The 18,378-nt window shown below is 33.2% G+C and overlaps 3 protein-coding genes, 1 long non-coding RNA gene and 1 pseudogene across 5 annotated transcripts; 4 read left to right on the forward strand and 1 right to left on the reverse strand.

Moving 5' to 3' along the window:
* The first annotated feature begins 1,024 nt into the window (after positions 1–1,024).
* On the forward strand, positions 1,025–5,271 carry LOC112684709 (CCR4-NOT transcription complex subunit 7). 2 transcript variants are annotated; one of them, XM_025556354.1, is made up of 3 exons: positions 1,025–1,286; positions 4,084–4,529; positions 4,595–5,271. In XM_025556354.1, the coding sequence occupies exons 2-3, from the start codon at positions 4,102–4,104 to the stop codon at positions 5,085–5,087; spliced, it is 921 nt and encodes a 306-aa protein (XP_025412139.1). In that variant the 5' UTR covers positions 1,025–1,286; positions 4,084–4,101; the 3' UTR covers positions 5,088–5,271. The 2 variants fall into 2 exon arrangements, with proteins under 2 accessions (XP_025412139.1, XP_025412138.1); XM_025556353.1 differs by having other exon boundaries at positions 1,025–1,246; positions 4,595–5,265.
* A 1,118-nt stretch (positions 5,272–6,389) lies between these two features.
* Positions 6,390–6,990, reverse strand: LOC112684712. The gene is made up of 3 exons (XR_003148732.1): positions 6,922–6,990; positions 6,634–6,827; positions 6,390–6,573 (listed from the first exon to the last, which is right to left on the reverse strand). It is a non-coding gene; the product is annotated as an uncharacterized LOC112684712 (long non-coding RNA).
* Positions 6,991–7,073: 83 nt separating this feature from the next.
* Positions 7,074–9,975, forward strand: LOC112684730. Its single transcript, XM_025556377.1, has 2 exons — positions 7,074–7,977; positions 9,611–9,975. Exons 1-2 carry the CDS (start codon positions 7,872–7,874, stop codon positions 9,973–9,975), a joined length of 471 nt encoding a protein of 156 aa, XP_025412162.1. The 5' UTR covers positions 7,074–7,871.
* Positions 9,976–16,094: 6,119 nt separating this feature from the next.
* LOC112684731 lies at positions 16,095–17,626 on the forward strand (annotated as a pseudogene).
* Positions 17,476–18,273, forward strand: LOC112684732 (the record flags this gene model as incomplete). The annotated part of the gene is made up of 2 exons (XM_025556378.1): positions 17,476–17,553; positions 17,745–18,273. Coding segments are annotated over exons 1-2 (607 nt in total), but the record flags the coding sequence as incomplete, so codon positions are not given.
* Positions 18,274–18,378: the final 105 nt, after the last annotated feature.

The following is an 18,378-nucleotide window of genomic DNA, read 5'->3' on the forward strand; positions in this document are numbered from 1 at the left end:
ATCTGATAATTTTTGATTCGTTTCTAAAAAGACAACATAATTTTTTTTTTCATTCATTGAGGGGTATTTTCAGTGGCGGATCCACGAGGTGGTTTTGGGTGTTAACTCCCTCCCTAAATCAGGAGAAATATATATTAAAAATCAATAATTTTATGAGTTTATCTATTTTAAATATAATATTAAATAAATTATATAAAATATAAAATTATAAAATAAATAAAAATATAAATTTATATAAAATTATATAAATATATTATATAATATAATATTTTAAATATTTTAATCTACTTTAAAGTATGAGGTAAAGTATATAATTTGTATTTTTATTCATACAAGAAATTAGTAGTCTTAGATTTAAATTAATGTATTGTATTATTTTCTATTATCTTAATTTATTATCAATCACTGACTGCAATGTTATAAAAAATATCCCAAGGGAAAACATTTTTCTTTCATTTCATTTCCATCACTAACTTATATACGGTATTCTTGTTGCAACTTCATACCAATTTCTCTAATTATCCACTGAAGCTTCGTCCTCAAAACGTGGTTAAAGTAGGTATGTCAATATTCGACAATTTCAATACGTGAAACGACGTACCCTTAGCCATAGTGGAGCAGGTAGGTATCACCTATGTTCGTCAAGAAATGTCTCGGTGAAAGGACAAACGGAAATCCGTGAATAAAATATACAACGGGTACACGTAGTTTACACGTACTCGAGGGGTGCACCGACATTTACGTTTTCGTGCAACGTGGAATAACTGCGACGGACACCACAAGCGTTCTCGCCGCTGCGCTGCGACTTCGTCGTCGGACGGAAGACGTGATTTTTTTTTTTTTTGTCGCGATCCGGCGGAAACGTCCGTCGGCTGGACGCGTTGCCGTCCAAAACAGCGTCACGCCCGTCGACGGTTCTCTGACCGATCGGAATGGTGGGTCGCAGGCGATTTCTATTTTTAGACGCGAACGCGGCGGTATTCCCCCGCGATATATCGGCGCGCAACGACCCGCCGCCACACACGTTCCTGTAGCCGTCGTTCGGCCGCCCGTGCGTTCTCGCACGCAGTGTCCGTGCGGTGCCGACGACGCGCTATTCTTCTTCGCCGCTATCCGCCCGCCGCGTTTTGTTCCCGGTCCACGACACCGTCGGTCCATCTCGCCGTTCGGCGCGTGAACACCGCAGGTGACCATACCAAGAGGCTGTAGCGCAAACGGTCAGCGTTTATGGTTGCCTTCGACTCACGTAAGTTCAAAACCGAACACCATCATCTGAATCCGAACATGTATGACTCGTCAATCGGAATAATAAGAATAAAGAATGATAAATTAATAAAAACACTTGTACATGTACATACACACCTGTACACTGTGGCGTAGATACAATTTTTTTCTGGGGGGGGGGGGGGTTTTTATGTGTTAGTACATCTTAAAACGAGGTCATATGTAATAATATTACATTTAAAATGGTATTATTATTATGTCCCGTATTTAATGACAATTATTTTGTTTTTCAATTTTTAATATACACCTAATCATAGTAAAATCAAAATATTTTACTCTAATATATAAACATTAATAAATAATAATCAAATATCATTAAAAAAAAATCTGTGGGGCGGTAGAAATCCCTTACACCCTCCCTGTAACTACGCCACTGCCTGTACTTATACGTATATATTAGTGATGGGAACAATCGACAGGTTAGTAATTGAGAAGATTTAAAACAATCGAGAGATTCACTCGAAAAAAATCTCTCGGTTAGTACCATAGAAAAGAGACTAGTACGTAGTTAATAGTAACTATTTACTGATTATTGAATAAAAATTTAAAATTCTAGTAGGCAGTAGTGTAAAACTATATTATGAAATCGCTGGTTCGTTTCAATAATAATTAAACCAATAAGTACGGTGTATTACTTATAGTAAATACATTAACCATAATATATTATAAATATATACCATATACAGTGAAAACTGTCTAAAGCGGACCCTGAAAAAAACGGAAAACTATCCAATATGGAATTTTTATCTGGTCCCGGCACGTTCCTATAGTTTTATATAGACGCTGAACCTCAATAAAACGGAACCTTCTTAACGCGAAAACGGAACGATTTTGTAAGTTCTATTTAAGTAGAAACCTTGCATAAACCTGAAAAATGACACGCGCATATGTACTTTAAACCTAAAATATAGATATGCACATAGTTGTATGTATATCGTTAAATAGTGATTGATAAAGAAGATAAAATTGTTTTATACATATTCGTACAATATATGTACATACAATGCATATTATCGCATAAACGATACGGATTTTCTTCTTTGTAACTGTCATTCACCAATAATAGTCGTGCGTACACTTTTAATTTTATCTCCTGTTCATCGTATTAAATGTTAAAATGTCTAAGTATAAGTGTCTATGAAAAATATCAATTGATCGATATGAATATAAAAGGATAACTGAATAATCCTGAATTTTTTGTTGGCCCCATGCGATTCCGTTTTAGACAGTTTTCACTGTATTAATGAACCATAAAATTAAACATGTTATATTTTTTTGGGAATACTTTAGTTTATTATCAATTTCATATAAATAAAATAAAATGACATCCTTGTTTAAAACAATAAAAATTGATACTCATTAAATTACAACTCAATATATAGTAAATAAAAAAAACGTTATAAAGTTAAAAAATATTTAAATTACTGTTTAAAAATATTATTATGATTTAAAAAAACTAAAATCAAATATAATATTACAATATCATACCATTAAAATTTGTCAATTTTAAATTACTACATTTGTAATAATGAATGAAAAAATGAATGATAATGAATGAATTTTAATGAATGCATCTTTACTAGCAGTGATAAAGAATTTGAATCGTTGGATTCAACGACAAAATAATTAAATTTTTAAACTTTAAAATATGTTATGTATTATAAATTTTAAATGATCAAAACCGAGTGTTGGGAGTTATAATACGCAAGTCTAATGTCTAATTCTTCTTGATGGTATGGCAATAATAAATTAATACCATTTTATTCGTTCATAAACTTGTTTAGAATGTTTTGAAGGAAGCGAAGACACAGAAAAAAACACAAATATCGAAATGTTTTATAATGTATCATTTTTATTTTTGTCATAATACGATTACAAATATTTCGGATGTGATGAGTGAAGAATACGAACAAAAAGTAATCGAGTACCGACTACCTACTAGTTAAATGTTATCTTATCTACCTAACCAGCACTTTTCACTCGATTACTTCAAAAGATATCGAATTTTGTTACCGAGAGAATCACTCGGAACTAAAAGAGTGTATGGGTAATCGAGCATTTTTCACTCGATTATTTCCAAAACAATCGAGAACAATCGAGTATTTCAAGTATGTTCTTTTGATTGTTCCCATCACTAATATATGTACAGCAGAAGCCGCTTATTAGGAACACTTTTGGACCTAGGCGAAATGTGTCAATTAACCGATTGTTTCTAACAAGCGATCGGTTTTATTCATTATGAGAAAAAATAATTTATCGTAAAAAACAAAAGGTACATGCCAAGTAAAATATGTGTTTATCTTTGTTGTTTTGCGTTGAGAAACTTGATGATTGTGGTTTCGTAAGAACAATTTTGCTCAAAGCCTTCTGCTCATCCGCTCGATGAATCTCCTGAGGACACCTGGAACTTTTACAATTTCTTTATTTCGTGGGGATGCCTCATTTTTTTTCTTTTTCATTGTCAGTGACAGCACTCCAATATTCAAATCCGAGGATAAATCTGATCTTAGAAATTACCAACCAATTTCGATCTAGAATCATATGGGTCGATTTTGGTGAATCATTACTTTCATGGTTTAAATCCTAATTTTCTGGTAGAATACAATGGGTAAAAACTTATGATAAGAAATCTACTGTATCTCTTGTCCCTTTCGGTGTTCCTCAAAGAAGGCATTTATCACCTATACTTTTTTCTCTATTTGTTAATAGTATAAAATCTGCTATTCCTGATAATAGATTCTTTAGGTTTGCAGACAATTTTAAAATTATACATTCATAAGATTATTGTATTTATTACAGGTCAAGTTAATAAGAAGAATGTCTACAACTACTAGTCAAACACCTCCTGCTTCAGAGTTAGAAGAACTAGAGGCAGAAGTACAAATAGGGCAAATAGGGATATGGCCTGATTGTGGTATTAAGGACGTGTGGGCTCATAATTTAGAAGAAGAATTTAAGTCAATACGAAAACTATTGCCAAAATATTGCTATGTAGCAATGGACACAGAATTTCCAGGGGTAGTAGCCCGACCGATAGGTGATTTTAAGACCACTGCTGATTATCTATACCAGTTGCTTCGTTGTAATGTCGATCTGTTAAGAATTATTCAATTAGGGCTTTCTTTTTTTGATGAAGAGGGTAAAACACCCACTGGTCCTTATACAACATGGCAGTTTAATTTTAAATTCAATCTAATGGAAGATATGTATGCCCAAGACAGTATAGAATTGTTAACAAATTCCAGGTAATACCTAAATTTATTACTTCATTGTGTTTGGTTATAAATGTTATAAAATAGATATATTTTAGAATACAGTTTGAAAAACATGAAGAGAACGGAATTGAACCATTGGTTTTTGCTGAATTCATAATTACCTCTGGCTTGGTATTGATGGACAATTTAAAATGGATGACATTCCACAGCAGTTTTGATTTTGGTTACCTGGTTAAAGTGTTGACTGACGAAAAACTGCCCCAAGAAGAATCTGAGTTCTTTGAACTATTTTCTCTTTACTTTCCTTGTGTTTATGATATTAAGTATCTTATGAAGAGCTGTAAAAACTTGAAAGGTGGTCTACAGGAGGTAGCTGATCAATTGGAGTTGAAACGAATTGGACCTCAGCACCAGGCTGGTAGTGATTCCCTATTAACAGGCATGGCTTTTTTTAAAATCCGTGATTTGTACTTTGAAGGCATGATTGATAGTAAAAAATATTGTGGTCATTTGTATGGTTTAGGTATAACTACATTAAACAATGGCCAATTTCGATATGATAATAATGATATGCCACTTAATTTTTAAATTTCAAAAACTAATTTTATCTTTTTTTCATATTTACATTAATTTATTTTCAGCTATCATATATTTTTTTTGTTGTCCACTTATGCAAATGATACCAATATTATAAGTCTTAACATAGAGATATAAATCAAAAGATGTAATAAAATATTGAACATTTTATCTTTTCACTGTTGATTTATTCTATATAATGTTTGTTTATTAAGTTAAGAAGAAGTTTAAAACCATAGTTAAGAATTATTTTAAGAAATTAAAGAATTAAATTACTATTACAAATATAATGATTATGTTATTATTATTGAGAATATATTTTAAAGAAATTTGTATAAAAACTATATATATCAATAATCCTAACTCTTTGTGTAGTGATATTTAAATTTATTTTTTATGAATTAAGAGAAAAAATCAATCGGTGAAAAATGTATCAGAATATGTGTGAAATTTTTCATTATTTAGTAATGGAAGTATTTTAATGGAATTGACCTTTGACAGGTACTCAAATTAAACTTTAATTAATAGGATTATGTTTTTCATATTCGTTTGTTTTGAAGCCTATTAATATTATATTTATAATATTAAATCACTTAATTGTTTTTATCTATATAATGTATGTATTTATATTTCTTTGTAAAAAATATTATGCATGACTAAAAAGCAGATTTTTAGATTCTTAAATGTTTAAAATATGCTCTAAAAATAAAAACCTTAAAATAGTTTTTAAACATGTAAAGTATGCTCAAATATGGTTTTATTTTAAATAATTTATAGATATGTACAGACATTACAATTAGAAATATGTATTATATATTTGTAAATGCTTATATTACATTTATTATTAATGTTGTATATCATGTTATAAATATAAAATATACGGAAACTTGATCAACCAGAATCAACCATAAACCTCAGAATATATGTTCACATGCATAGTTAGTTATAGTTACTTTGGTAAACCGTTTAAACTTATCTATATATAAAACAATAAATGTTAAATTAAATAAAATAAAAAAACAATAAATAGTTATTATTTAACAATTTATTTTATAATTAAATAATGGGTGCACAGGTATTTGATAAAATCAAGATATTATTAAACCTCATAGTAAGATAAAATACATTTTTACTGTTTATTTAATTATTAAGTTTAAATCAGTTAATACATATAAGAGTGAAACAAAAAAAAAAACAATAAATAACTGTTGTAAACAAGGTTGTGCACCTATTCTTTGATATGTAAGTTATAAACAAATGTTATTAAATAATAGAATATAAATATTTAATAAATTTTATAATTTAAGATCCAACATTGTGAAAAGGTGTTCACTATACTGTATTTAGCCATATTGTTAAGAATTTAATTTGTTTTATCAATTTTTTTTATAAACTGAATGACCTTTCCACGTCAACCAATTTCAGTGGTCCATTCTTCATAATAACAAATAAGCTTGGAGTTAAGTACTCGGGATGTTGTTTTCTATAAGTTTTCTGACTGAAAAAGTCCAATTTTTAATAAATAATAACAGTGCAAGGGAACCATGATCAACATTACCTATTTGATTACAAACAAGAACCTCAATGATTTTTATCATTCTTAAAACAAATTAAACTAAAAGAAAGTTATTCAATTATTCATTGAAGTACACACATACTTAAATAAATATAATATACACCTGACATTCATGTTTGTTAATATCTTTGTATATATGTCAACTGTTAATCCTCATCAAAAAATTTGATTCGAATCTAAAACAAAAAAACAATAATTTCAAACAAAAAAAAAAAATCAATTATTCTTTAACGTAAACAAATACTTAAATAAATATAATATTCATCTTACATCAATATTACTTGATTTTTGTTCATCTATGTCAACAGTTCATCCTTATCAAAAAATTTGATCTGAATCTAAAACAAAAAAAAAAAAAAAAATTAAATATTGCAAACAATTTAATCTAAAAAAAAAAAGTAATTCAATAAATAATTGGAGTATACACATATTGAATAAATATAATATAGATCTTACATACATATTTGTAAATATCTTTATATTCATGTCAACTGTTAATCAGGGACGGCGCCAAGGGGGGGCGAGGGTGGGCGATCGCCCCCCCCAGATATTTTAACTCCTATTAACTGGTGTGTGACTATGGAGCACTATAAAAAGCTATTTCCCCAACGGCCCCAAGTCCCAACTTTTGTAATATAAACGATTTTTGAACACAAGTAATATTCTGAGATTTCGAATAACCGGACCATGGCCAGCTGGTTTCCTCATAATGTTTATCGACGATTATTCACCATCACTGTAGCAGTGTAGTGCTATACTTTAAAGTTTGTACAGTTTAGGAGTGTATTTATTTTGATTTATTATTTCGTAATCGTAAATAATAAATAGGATGATAATGTTCATTGTTCCACTCTCCGTAATTTTGCCGTAATCGATAAAAGTGCCACGATTAAATGTTTAAAAATAGCGGCGTTCGCCTATTAGTCGGGTTTCCCACACAACTTGTCATTGCTCGACATATTTTGTTCATTGTATATGTATGTGTGTGTTAATGCGCCCGCTTTACCGCATTTTGTTTGTATATAGATATAATAGATACATTTCATATTTATATTAATCTCAACATTCTCAACAATCATAACGGCAACACTCGCGACAGTTTATACTTAATAGTCACCGATGACGACTGTATGACCAGTTTAAGCGTTTAACACGTTAAAATATCGAAATGAGTGTTAGAAAAATTGATTCTTACTTTGGTCCTCAAACTAGTTCGACTAATGAAGAAGAATTACAAAAAAAAACAAAAAACTACAAATACAGTGGCGGAAATTACTAATTTGGTGCAATCATGGGATGTGCAAAGTGATTTAGACATAAACACAAGTAAGTAACCAACAGTACTACTTACTACCATCATCAGTGGCGTATTTAGGTTTTTGTCATGAAGGGGGGGAATGTGACTTAATACAGTAATTATAAACTCGAGGGGGGATATGCCCAGGGGCGGACTGGGGCAACATTTCGGCCCGGTAAATCTATATTTGACCGGCCCTTGCAATTTCTCGTCATCACAAAATATAAAAATTCAAATATACCAACGTATTATTTAATGAGAAATGCATCACTTATTGATGCCATCACATTTTCAATTTTCTCAAAAAACAACTTAAAATTCTTAATATTTTTAGTACATTATATAATATATTATTATTATTATCTGAAGACCTAAATAGTATAGGCTAAAAAGTATAATATAATATTACTTATTTATAATTACCTATATTACTAAATTAGTATTAACATTAGGTATAATAACACATATTGTAATACTTATGTGAAAGATATTTCAATAATTAAATATTTTTTACTTTTTTACATCTTTATTTTAACATTTAATTAAACATTTTAATAGGTTAGATAAAAAAAGTTTTTTTTGCATATTAGTGCATATTTTGACTTCAGAGAATATTTTAGTTTATGGTACATAATACATATTATAGAATATTTTAGCATATTTCTGTTATATTTGATATATTGGATTATATTAAAGGATATTCAGCATATATTAGACAATTATCACGGACCGCCGTACTAACTTTACTCCAGAAAATTTGGAAAAATATATTATTGTACATTCCTTTAAAAACATTGTATAAAATTTGTATAAAAATTGGTCATTTATTATTTAATTTTAATTATATAGAATAAATTGTTAAATTAATAAGTTATAATAATAATAATAATATTTATTGTCACCAAATTAACAATTAAAAACAATTTATGAGTAACAAACTAAAAATTACATTAAAATACATTGGTTCTCTTTTCAAAAGCTAAGCTTGTTATTTTCCATTTTTATAATTTTATGGAAGACTGAAATTAATTAATTTAAATTGAAATTTATATAATAATATCCTTAAGTATTTTTAATATTTTAATATAGTATAGTTTTGTTATGTTATTTAATTAGTATTGTCTTTTCATTGTCCTTAATTTACTAGACCAAGTAACTAAATTGTATTTATAGTATATGAAATAATGTACAAATATTTTATGAGTTTTGAGATAGGTATTTTGGTATTTAACACTTTTAACATATAAATATTTTTTTTTATTATTACATTTCCCCACTTCTCTATGTAGAATTTTTCTAGAACATTTTTTTGACTTGAGGGCCCCAAAAAAAATTGTGCACTTGATCATAATTTTATTAAATCAGGCCCTGTACATTACTAGAGATTAAATATTTTATTAAAACAAAATTGAATTAAGTTGAGTTAATTATTACATCACAAAATCAATAATTGATAAAAAAAAAAAATTAGATGATTATAATTATTTGTATTTATACAGCCTGTCAGCCTATGAGGGGGGATTGATCACCATGATACCCCCGTAAATACGCCACTAGCCATCATACTATCCTAATATTCATTAGCTAAATTGGTGAATTTAGGTTAAAGGTACCAGATACGTTATTTAGTTTACAAGGTTCTTAAAGTTTAATGTTTTATAGGCAGTTGTGACGAATCGTCAACAGATTCAGACGGTGCTGATTGTGATTTAGTAAAAACTGCACGTAACAAAGATCAAGTAAGCATTAAATCTTTATTACCTCAAAGTGGACCATGTGACATCACACAAGTTGTTTCTGATAACCCTACTCAGCCGGTGTTAAAAAATTATCCACGAACAAAATTTGGCAAAGAATGGCGAAATTTTCATTCTGAATGGTTTAAGTTGTATCCATGGTTAGAATACAGTATTTTGGAAAATTCATGTTATTGCTTTCCTTGTCGATTTTTTTCAACTGATCCTTCTGGATCTCCATTTTCCGAATCGGGATTTAAGAATTGGAAAAAAAGCCATGGAAAAAAATAGTGGTATAAAGCAACATGATAAATCAGTTTCACATAAATTATGTATGACTAAATGGGAAGGATATAAAATGACTGAAAAAACTAATAAATCTATTTTAGCCCTTATTAATAAAGAAAATGAGACACTAATAAAAGAAAATCGTTATTATATTGCAACAGTTGCAGAAATATTACTTTTTACAGCCCGTCAAAACATTGCTCAACGTGGAGATAATGAAAGTGGTGAAAGCATAAATAAAGGTAATTTTTTAGAACTTTTAAATCTTTGTGCTAAAAGAGATAAAAGATTACAAAAAAAAATCGATGAGTTGCCTAAAAATGCAAAATATACACATCACAGTATACAAAACGAAATACTTAGTATTATGAGTCTAATGGTTATTGAATCAATTGCAAATGAGGTACAAAAATCTAAATACTTTTCGGTTTTGGCGGATGAAACCAAAGACATCAGTAAAACTGAACAATTATCAATTATGGTACGTTATTTTTATAACAATACAGTAAATGAACGGTTCTTGGGATATGTACCTTGTTCTGAACTAAATGCCAAGGCCTTGTTTGAATTTATTAAGAAAACTTTAGCAGCTTCTGGAATAAACATCCAAAATTGCATAGCACAGACCTATGATGGTGCTTCCGTAATGAGTGGTTACCAAAATGGTGTACAAGCAATTTTTCAAAAGGAAGTACCAAAAGCATTATACACACATTGTTATAACCACCGTTTAAATTTAGTTATTGTGGATGTTTGTAAAAATATTCCAGAAATTGAACAATTTATAACACTTCTTCAACAGTTGTATAATTTTGTAAGCAGATCTACTGTACATATGGTTTTTTTGGATCTCCAGAAAAAAATTTTTCCTAAAAAGAATACTATTGAACTAAAAAAGTTATGCGAAACCAGATGGATTTGTCAGATATCAGCATGTGTTGCTGTAAGGGAAACGTTTTCAGTTATACTATTAAGCTATGGTTTCCTAGAAAAGCGGTGCCGTTATCTAGCGGCCGTAATATAGCGTTGGGTGACGTCACTCATACGTTTTCTATAAATAACATCGGAGTAGGTTTCCTAGAGTACGTTGAGTGTCACCGTAACGTCAAATAGCGGTGCTGTCAGTTGCATGACGGCCGTCATAGCGGTGATAAACAGTTGTTCAACGTTTTTACGTGTGTAGCGGTGAACATTTATTTAATAAAATGAGTGGAAACGCGACTTGGACGAGCGAAAATAATGAACTATTAATTGATTTTGTAAAAGATAATGAAGCTTTATACAATATAAAATATAAAGAGTATAGACAAGCCCGGATGACACATTAAAATTTTAAATGCACCCTTAGTATCACGATATTTGAACATCACACTTTCCTCCGAACTATTTTTTCATCTTCTGATGACTCTTCATCCTCCAAACATACCAATAAAGCTATGTCCAGATCGTCCATTTTCCACCAGTGCACGACCTACCGCTCGAGTAAGTACTGATTAACTACAATTGAATGCGGTCGCACCAGTTTCTAGGAAACCACAGTTTGGTCACCGTAAAGACGGCCGTTAGGTTTAACCGTAAAATGGCGGCCGCTAGATAACGGCACCGCTTTTCTAGGTAGGAAACCATAGCTTTACTACTAAATAAAATCAGTGTGGAATCAAAATCTGATAAAAGTATGGAGGCAAAATCCATTTTAGTACACATTAATTTTGAATTTATTTTTTGTTTACATCTCTTTTGTGATACATTTAGTCAAATAAAAATTGTATCTGATTATTTACAATTACCCAATTCAGATATAGGAACTAGTTGCTTAATGGTCGAATCATTAATTGATTATCTTAAGGAATTTCAAACAGTTGATAGATTATTTAATGTGCTTTTGGAAAAAGTTGTTTTGTTTGCGGAAAATAATAACATTCTATTGCCTGAAGAAAACATAATGTGTAAAAGAACTAATCGTAAATTGCCTGTTAGATTTGCATCTTATATTACAGAACTACCGACATCTGAAAATAGTACGGTTATGTGCAAGAATGATGTAAGATAATCATATTTAATCCTGTAATTGATAGAATGATCAATGAACTACAACGTAGATTTTCTGATAATAATCCAATATTATCTGGTATAAGTTCCTTAAATCCTCAAAATAAATCCTTTTTAGACTTTCAAAAATTATTACCTTTTGCTAAGCATTATGATGTTGATATTGAAAGCTTGGAATCTGAACTTAAGTTAATACCCAAACTCATAAAAAGACATCAGATAGAAAAAAAAACTAAAATTAACACTATACTCGATTTCATTAAATTATTAGAATGTTACAAATTGGCATTTTCTGAACTATATTTACTATGTACCATAGCAATTATCATACCTCCTTCCAGTGCCGGAGTGGAGAAAACTTTTTCTAGCCTCCGATAAATTAAAACTTATTTAAGAAATAAAATGATTAACTCAAGACTAACAGATATAGCAATTCTTTCAATTGAAAAAAACATTTCCAAAAATCTAGATATGGAAAAGGTTGTGGACAAGTTTTCTGCTGCTCATCACAATCGAAAAATAATGCTTATTTAAATTTTTTTCTTATTTTTTTCTTTGAATTGTATTTTTATTTTTAAATATTACTATTATGTAATAAATTTATGTTACATGCAGAAATTCACTTAAATATTTAAAAATGTTTTCATATTTAAATGTAACTAATTACTATTATATATTAGTATTAAATTTATGTCTTATGCTGAAATGCACCTATACAGTTAAAATGTTTTTTTTTTTTAATTTTTAAATCATAGATCCTTTAATTGTATTTTTTATTTTCAAATATTACTATTATGTAATAATTTCATATTACATGCAGAAATTCACTTATACAATATTATAGTGTTTACTGATACATAAATCAATAGTCATTACCTAACTTTTTTTTTTATTGTTATTGAAAGAAGTAAAATCGTTGAACTTGCCCCTTCAAAAAATTTACTTGCCCTTTACCGCCCCCCTAGAAAGAAAATTCTGGCGCCGTGCCTGCTGTTAATCCCCATCAAAAAAATTGTTTCAAACCTAAAACAAAAGATAATTTATTTTTCAACAGTTTGATAAACCCCATAATTATTGTTAATTTAAATAAAAGACTAATTAAAGTCAAGTCCCATTGACGGATTTACGTAAAGTTACACAATAGGGTGGTCCTTATTTTTCGAATTGAAAAACTAGATGAGTACCTCAAATTTTGTTCTTTGAATTAAAAAAATAATTATGATAAAGTTTGAGCGTGATAAGTCAACCCCTTCACGTGCCTTAAAGGGGTTAAAGTTTTTGTAATTGGGGATTTTGTCCCTACCCCATTTGTCCCTCAAATATTATATCATTAATAGCCTTTTTGCATATAACTACTGTTGTGGATCCATTTTTTTTAGTTCGACTGCCCAAGCAGAAGCTATTTTATCGTAATCATCCTGCGGTTGTTTAAGGCGTTGATAAGCCATTTTCATCAACTCCTCAATCAAATCGTCTTTCTTATTTTTCTTAGCAGGTATAAGCTTGCCTTGGGCCTGCAGAAAAAAAATAAAAAAAAAAAAAAAATTAAAACAATACAAATTGTTTAAAAGTTAATACTCATATAATATTTTTACATATATTTATTGGTATTTTATTTACATACAAGGTAATTTTTTATCGTGAATCAGTTAATATTGCACAGTAGCAGTTAATTGAACGAATATTTTAACGGTAATAAGTCTCAAACGGATTACTGAAATTAAATTCTGTAAACGTTAAAATTATTTTTTTCAGTATGTTTATAAATTTTCGTTATCGAAAGATGATAGTGTTGTATCAAATAAGGGAGGAAGTTAAAATTATTAATATTGTAACACAGTGTAAAATAGTAAAACCTAGAAAGTTTAAAAAAAATTATTTTAAAATTCCTAATATTTCCCGAGATATTAACTGGTTCACGATAAACAAATTACCCTGTATACTAAATTTTATTAAACTAAATTTACTAAATCAAATTATTTATACCACTGGCTTTTCTTTGCGCCAACATGACTTAACTTTGTTAAAAAAAATTTAATTACATAATATATATCATCGGTTCTTAACCTTTGTGTAATGGCGACCCAAGATATTTACCAAATTTTTACTGCGACCTTTTTATAAATAATATTCAATGGCAGAATAAAAAATAACTATTTGGTACTCTTAATTTAATAATATTTTTTACTCATATTACTTGTATTCATAAGAAGTCATAATATTAATGACATTATATTTAAAAATAAAAATTTCTTTTAATAATATTGTATTGTTTTTTAAATAATTTTTAATTTAATGATTTCCTTGGTCTTGATGTTGCTTTACCAATGAATCAATTTAGAGTTTTTCTATGAAGTTAGTAAGTGAAATACGCATCGTGGGTTCGACATCAAGCTTGTTTCTTGATTTGGTTTTGATTGTAGTTAATATCTTTATTACAACATGTAAAAATATTAGTTGACGCTAAATATTAGGCAACGCATGACGGCTCTTCTTCGTCGTCCACCTACAGTTGAGGACGTAGGGAACATTCTGTGTGGCCCCATGGACACCGATCTACCTGATGATCAACAAACGAGGACCAGGATCAGAATTCAGGCTAGCATCAACACTGAAGAGCTGGTCCTTATGTTCACCTCCATAGTACAGCGCAAGGAGGCCGACGAATGGGAACGCCAAGCGTTGGAGAGAACCCTCCGTTATAGGATTCGGTGAAGAGGAGCAGACTCTGCATTGTTCAGCTGCCTACGGTACACCGAAGGAAGCAAGTGGAAGCTCCGCCAGCAGCTGCCAACCTAAAGTCCAACAATTTCTTGTAAATCACGATCATGTAGCGCGAACGCGGCTCCCCTCCTCGGTCGTTTTCTTTTAAACACCTTGGTGTACATTAGCGCCCGCTCGAGGTGGGGGTGCCATGTATGCTTAAATGCATTTTGTTGTTAACTCAATAAACGATGGCGGCGCCACGGAAGTAATGCGCAAGCTGTTCCCGTGGCGTCGTCAATTTAAACATGAAAAAAAAAAAAAAAAGATTAGGTTAGGTCACCTCAGGTAGGGTATTGTCCTACCGTCACCCTCTTGTGACAAATTGTTTATTATAATATTTATCAATAAACGATGGCGATCCACCACCCGAAGTATTGCTTCACGGCATTCCCGGGTGGTGGGTGTATTGCCGATATATAAAAAAAAAAAAGGTTAGGTCACCTGATGGGAGGTAGTCAGGCAATGGCAAGCACTGTGGGACACCACCCAAAAAGCCACCTGGACGAGGCACCTCATCCCAGACGTCCGGAGATGGTGGCATGATGGCCCAAGAACGGTGTCCTTTCACATGGCCCAAGTCCTAACAGGGCACGGGTGTTTACAGAAATACCTCTTCTCCAGAGCAAGGGCACACAGCCCAGCGTGTGTGCACTGTCAGGCACCCGACGATGATGCTGAGCACACAGTGTTTGTCTGCCCCTTTTGGGACACCACCCGGCAGCAGCTTTCAACACGTTTGGGCCGACCGCCCGGTCCCGAGGATGTCGCGGATTTGCTGTCTCCACCACCACCTGATGATCTTCCTCCGGACAAACAGCAGAGGGATAGAATCTTGGCCGCAGCTTGCACAAACTCAAACCTTTTCCACACCATGGTTGAGGAAATCATGAGCAGGAAGGAGAAGCTGGAAAGATGCCGTACCCTGATGAAAAACCTTTCGATGTGCCCCATTATTTTTAAGATGTTCTTACAATAAACGATTTGACCAGGGAGGCAGTAATGGGCCTCCCACTTCTCTCCCTGGCCACGATTTCAAAAAAAAAAAAAAAAGTTAGGTCACCTGAAGTACCCGGTCGGGGCATGAGCATGCCGCCGGGTGCGTCCCCAGGTTAGGTTGCAGATATGCAGAGTAGCCGCGAAATAAGCCACTCTTTTGGGTTCGGACGAATAAGCGGTCGCGGATAAGTTCACCAACGGGGGTTTGATCGACCCCCGGTGCCCTGGTAGATCGGAAAGGAACATGAAAAACAGATAGACGGCGCGAGGCTGGTGCCGTCAGTGGAACACAAGCCAGAATTCAATATGAAATGGACGTGAAAAAAGAAGCAAATGTTACTGCTACTGGGGGATCGGTAACCCCAGAGCCGGCGGTTGGGGGCACGCGCACGCCCCAAAAGTCGTCATCAGTGTTCGGCGCGAAAAGTGTGGATGTGTTGAGGCAGGCATCCACCACCAACCATGGGGTTGGTAACATGACTGTTGGTGCAGGTGCCAAGCAGGCCTGCATCGGCGACCGGAAAGTCGCTTCGGCTACTGCGGAGGCCACGCCGGAGTTGGATAACGGACCAGCAACTGAGGCACTTTGGGCGGCAACAAAGCAGCTTGGGTCCAAGTTCTGCTTGCAACAGGGTGGTCTGGACCTCCTGTCCGAAAAGGCGTCCCACCTTGAGCTTGTATCTAAGAAGAGCCATAGCCCCACGGTCAGCTCGGCGATCAGGGACATTTTGGAGGTGGTCAGAGGAATCCAGAAATGTTGAGCTGAAGTTACATCGGCATTCAATTTGTCGCTGCGGTACGTGAAGGCGCTGGTAACTACTGGTGGCTCGAGCGCACCTGCCAAGCGAGAGGTCAAGGATGCGGCTACCAACACGGGAGCCCCCGGAGTAATTGTTGGCCGAGAGAAGAAAGATGCTGCCACGAACACTGCTTCCCCGCAAGCAGTGGACGAAAAAGATCTGCAACAGGGGCAACAGCAACAGCGACGGGAGAAAAAGAGGAGAAAAAGGGAGCTGCAGCCGAAGAAGCAACCCGTGCGGTCAGAGGTTCAGCACCAGCAGCGGCAACAGAAGCAGCATCGGTTCCAGCAGCAGCAAAAACAGCATCTGGAAACGCTGCTTTCACCTCAGCAGCAGCAGACTTGGAGCGAGATCGTCAAGAAAAAGCCCTCGAAGCCGGCTCGTCAACTTCGCACGGTCACCGACCAAGTGGCTGTACTACAAAAGCGAGCTCCGCGATCGATGGCGGTCACCATCGACCGACCAGCTGAAGGAGGCTCCCTAGCCTCCGTGATGAAGAGGGTAGCAGGGAGGATCACCTCCAGTCCCTTGGCGTCAAGGTTCTGACGACAAGGAAGACTAGGGCGGAAGGAATTCTCCTCGAGGTCAAGGGGAATGAGAAGGCCACGCTGCTAGCCGGAAAGATCCGGGAGGTATAGTCTATTCAGAATAACCTTGCCCACTCGACCGACGAAAACTCGTCTGGTTCGCGCATGTCAGTTTCCACGGTGAGCGCTGATGTTTGGCGAGTTGCCGCCGCCGACGCGCCTCTGTTGTATACGTAGTGAACAACGTATATCACATGTATTCACGATTCTACAGTACCACAAGTTAACGCGTTCATTTCGCAACACGTCAAAACACTGTGCACCCACCATTATTTGCTATTTTTTTATATTATTTTTTATTCAACATGAGCAAGGCAAGCAGTTCTAGTGATGAAGATGCTCGATATGTCCCATCACCAATTAAAAAGCATAAAATGGGAAAAGTGAGTATTATATATAATATAAATAAGTTATCATAAATTGCATTCATAAAAACAATTCAAAATGTGACGAATAACTTTTTTTAAATTTTAAAATTATTTAAATAAAGTAGTATTTGATTCTCAATTGCAAATATGTCCTTCAAGACAGTATTTTTATTAAGACTTATTTTTTTAAAATATTTTTATTTAAGGCTATAAGTGAGGAAGTAAGAATCCGAATTGTAAATATGTACAAAAGTATTACAATGAATGAACCTAGCATCTCCGTGAGACAAATACGAAAACAAATATCGGATGTATTGGGTGTTGGCGAACGTTCGATCCAGACAATTATTACAACATACAAGGAGACACACAAGGTGGTTGCTTCAAAACAAAAACGTAAAAAAAAATCATTTCGCGATCTTTTTGACGAATTTGCAAAAAACGCAGTACGCAGACACGTTCATAGCATTTGGTTTCGTCGTGAAATTCCAACAATAGATAAAATTCACCAAACCGTATCCGCCGACAGTTTGCCATCAATATCGCGAACCAATTTATTTCATCTGTTGAAAGATTTAGATTTCCGATACTGTAAACGTAGTAGAAACAGTGCTATGGCTGAAAAAAATGAAATTTTTGATTGGCGTAGAATGTATTTGGAGAACATTAAAAAGTACCGAGAAGAAGGTCGACATATTTATTTCCTCGACGAAACATGGGTGAATGCTGGCGGTTGTAAGTAGTATCATTTTGGCGGTTCAGAAACCACCGGTGCCGACCATGCCGACCACCACCGCCGCCTCCCACCACCACCACTAACCCCCTCTCAGTTATCACATA

The sequence above is a fragment of the Sipha flava genome, unplaced genomic scaffold (genome assembly GCF_003268045.1).
Source record: "Sipha flava isolate LNK unplaced genomic scaffold, YSA_version1 256_pilon_pilon, whole genome shotgun sequence".
NCBI classification, from domain to species: Eukaryota; Metazoa; Arthropoda; class Insecta; order Hemiptera; family Aphididae; genus Sipha; species Sipha flava.

Excerpts from the sequence above, each read along its gene's own strand:
- LOC112684709 (XM_025556354.1), top strand. The coding sequence starts at position 4,102 with ATGTCTACAACTACTAGTCAAACACCTCCTGCTTCAGAGTTAGAAGAA. Across the intron at positions 4,530-4,594 it reads GAATTGTTAACAAATTCCAG|AATACAGTTTGAAAAACATG; the intron begins GTAATACCTAAA and ends GATATATTTTAG.
- LOC112684730 (XM_025556377.1), top strand. The coding sequence starts at position 7,872 with ATGAAGAAGAATTACAAAAAAAAACAAAAAACTACAAATACAGTGGCG. Across the intron at positions 7,978-9,610 it reads TGATTTAGACATAAACACAA|GCAGTTGTGACGAATCGTCA; the intron begins GTAAGTAACCAA and ends AATGTTTTATAG.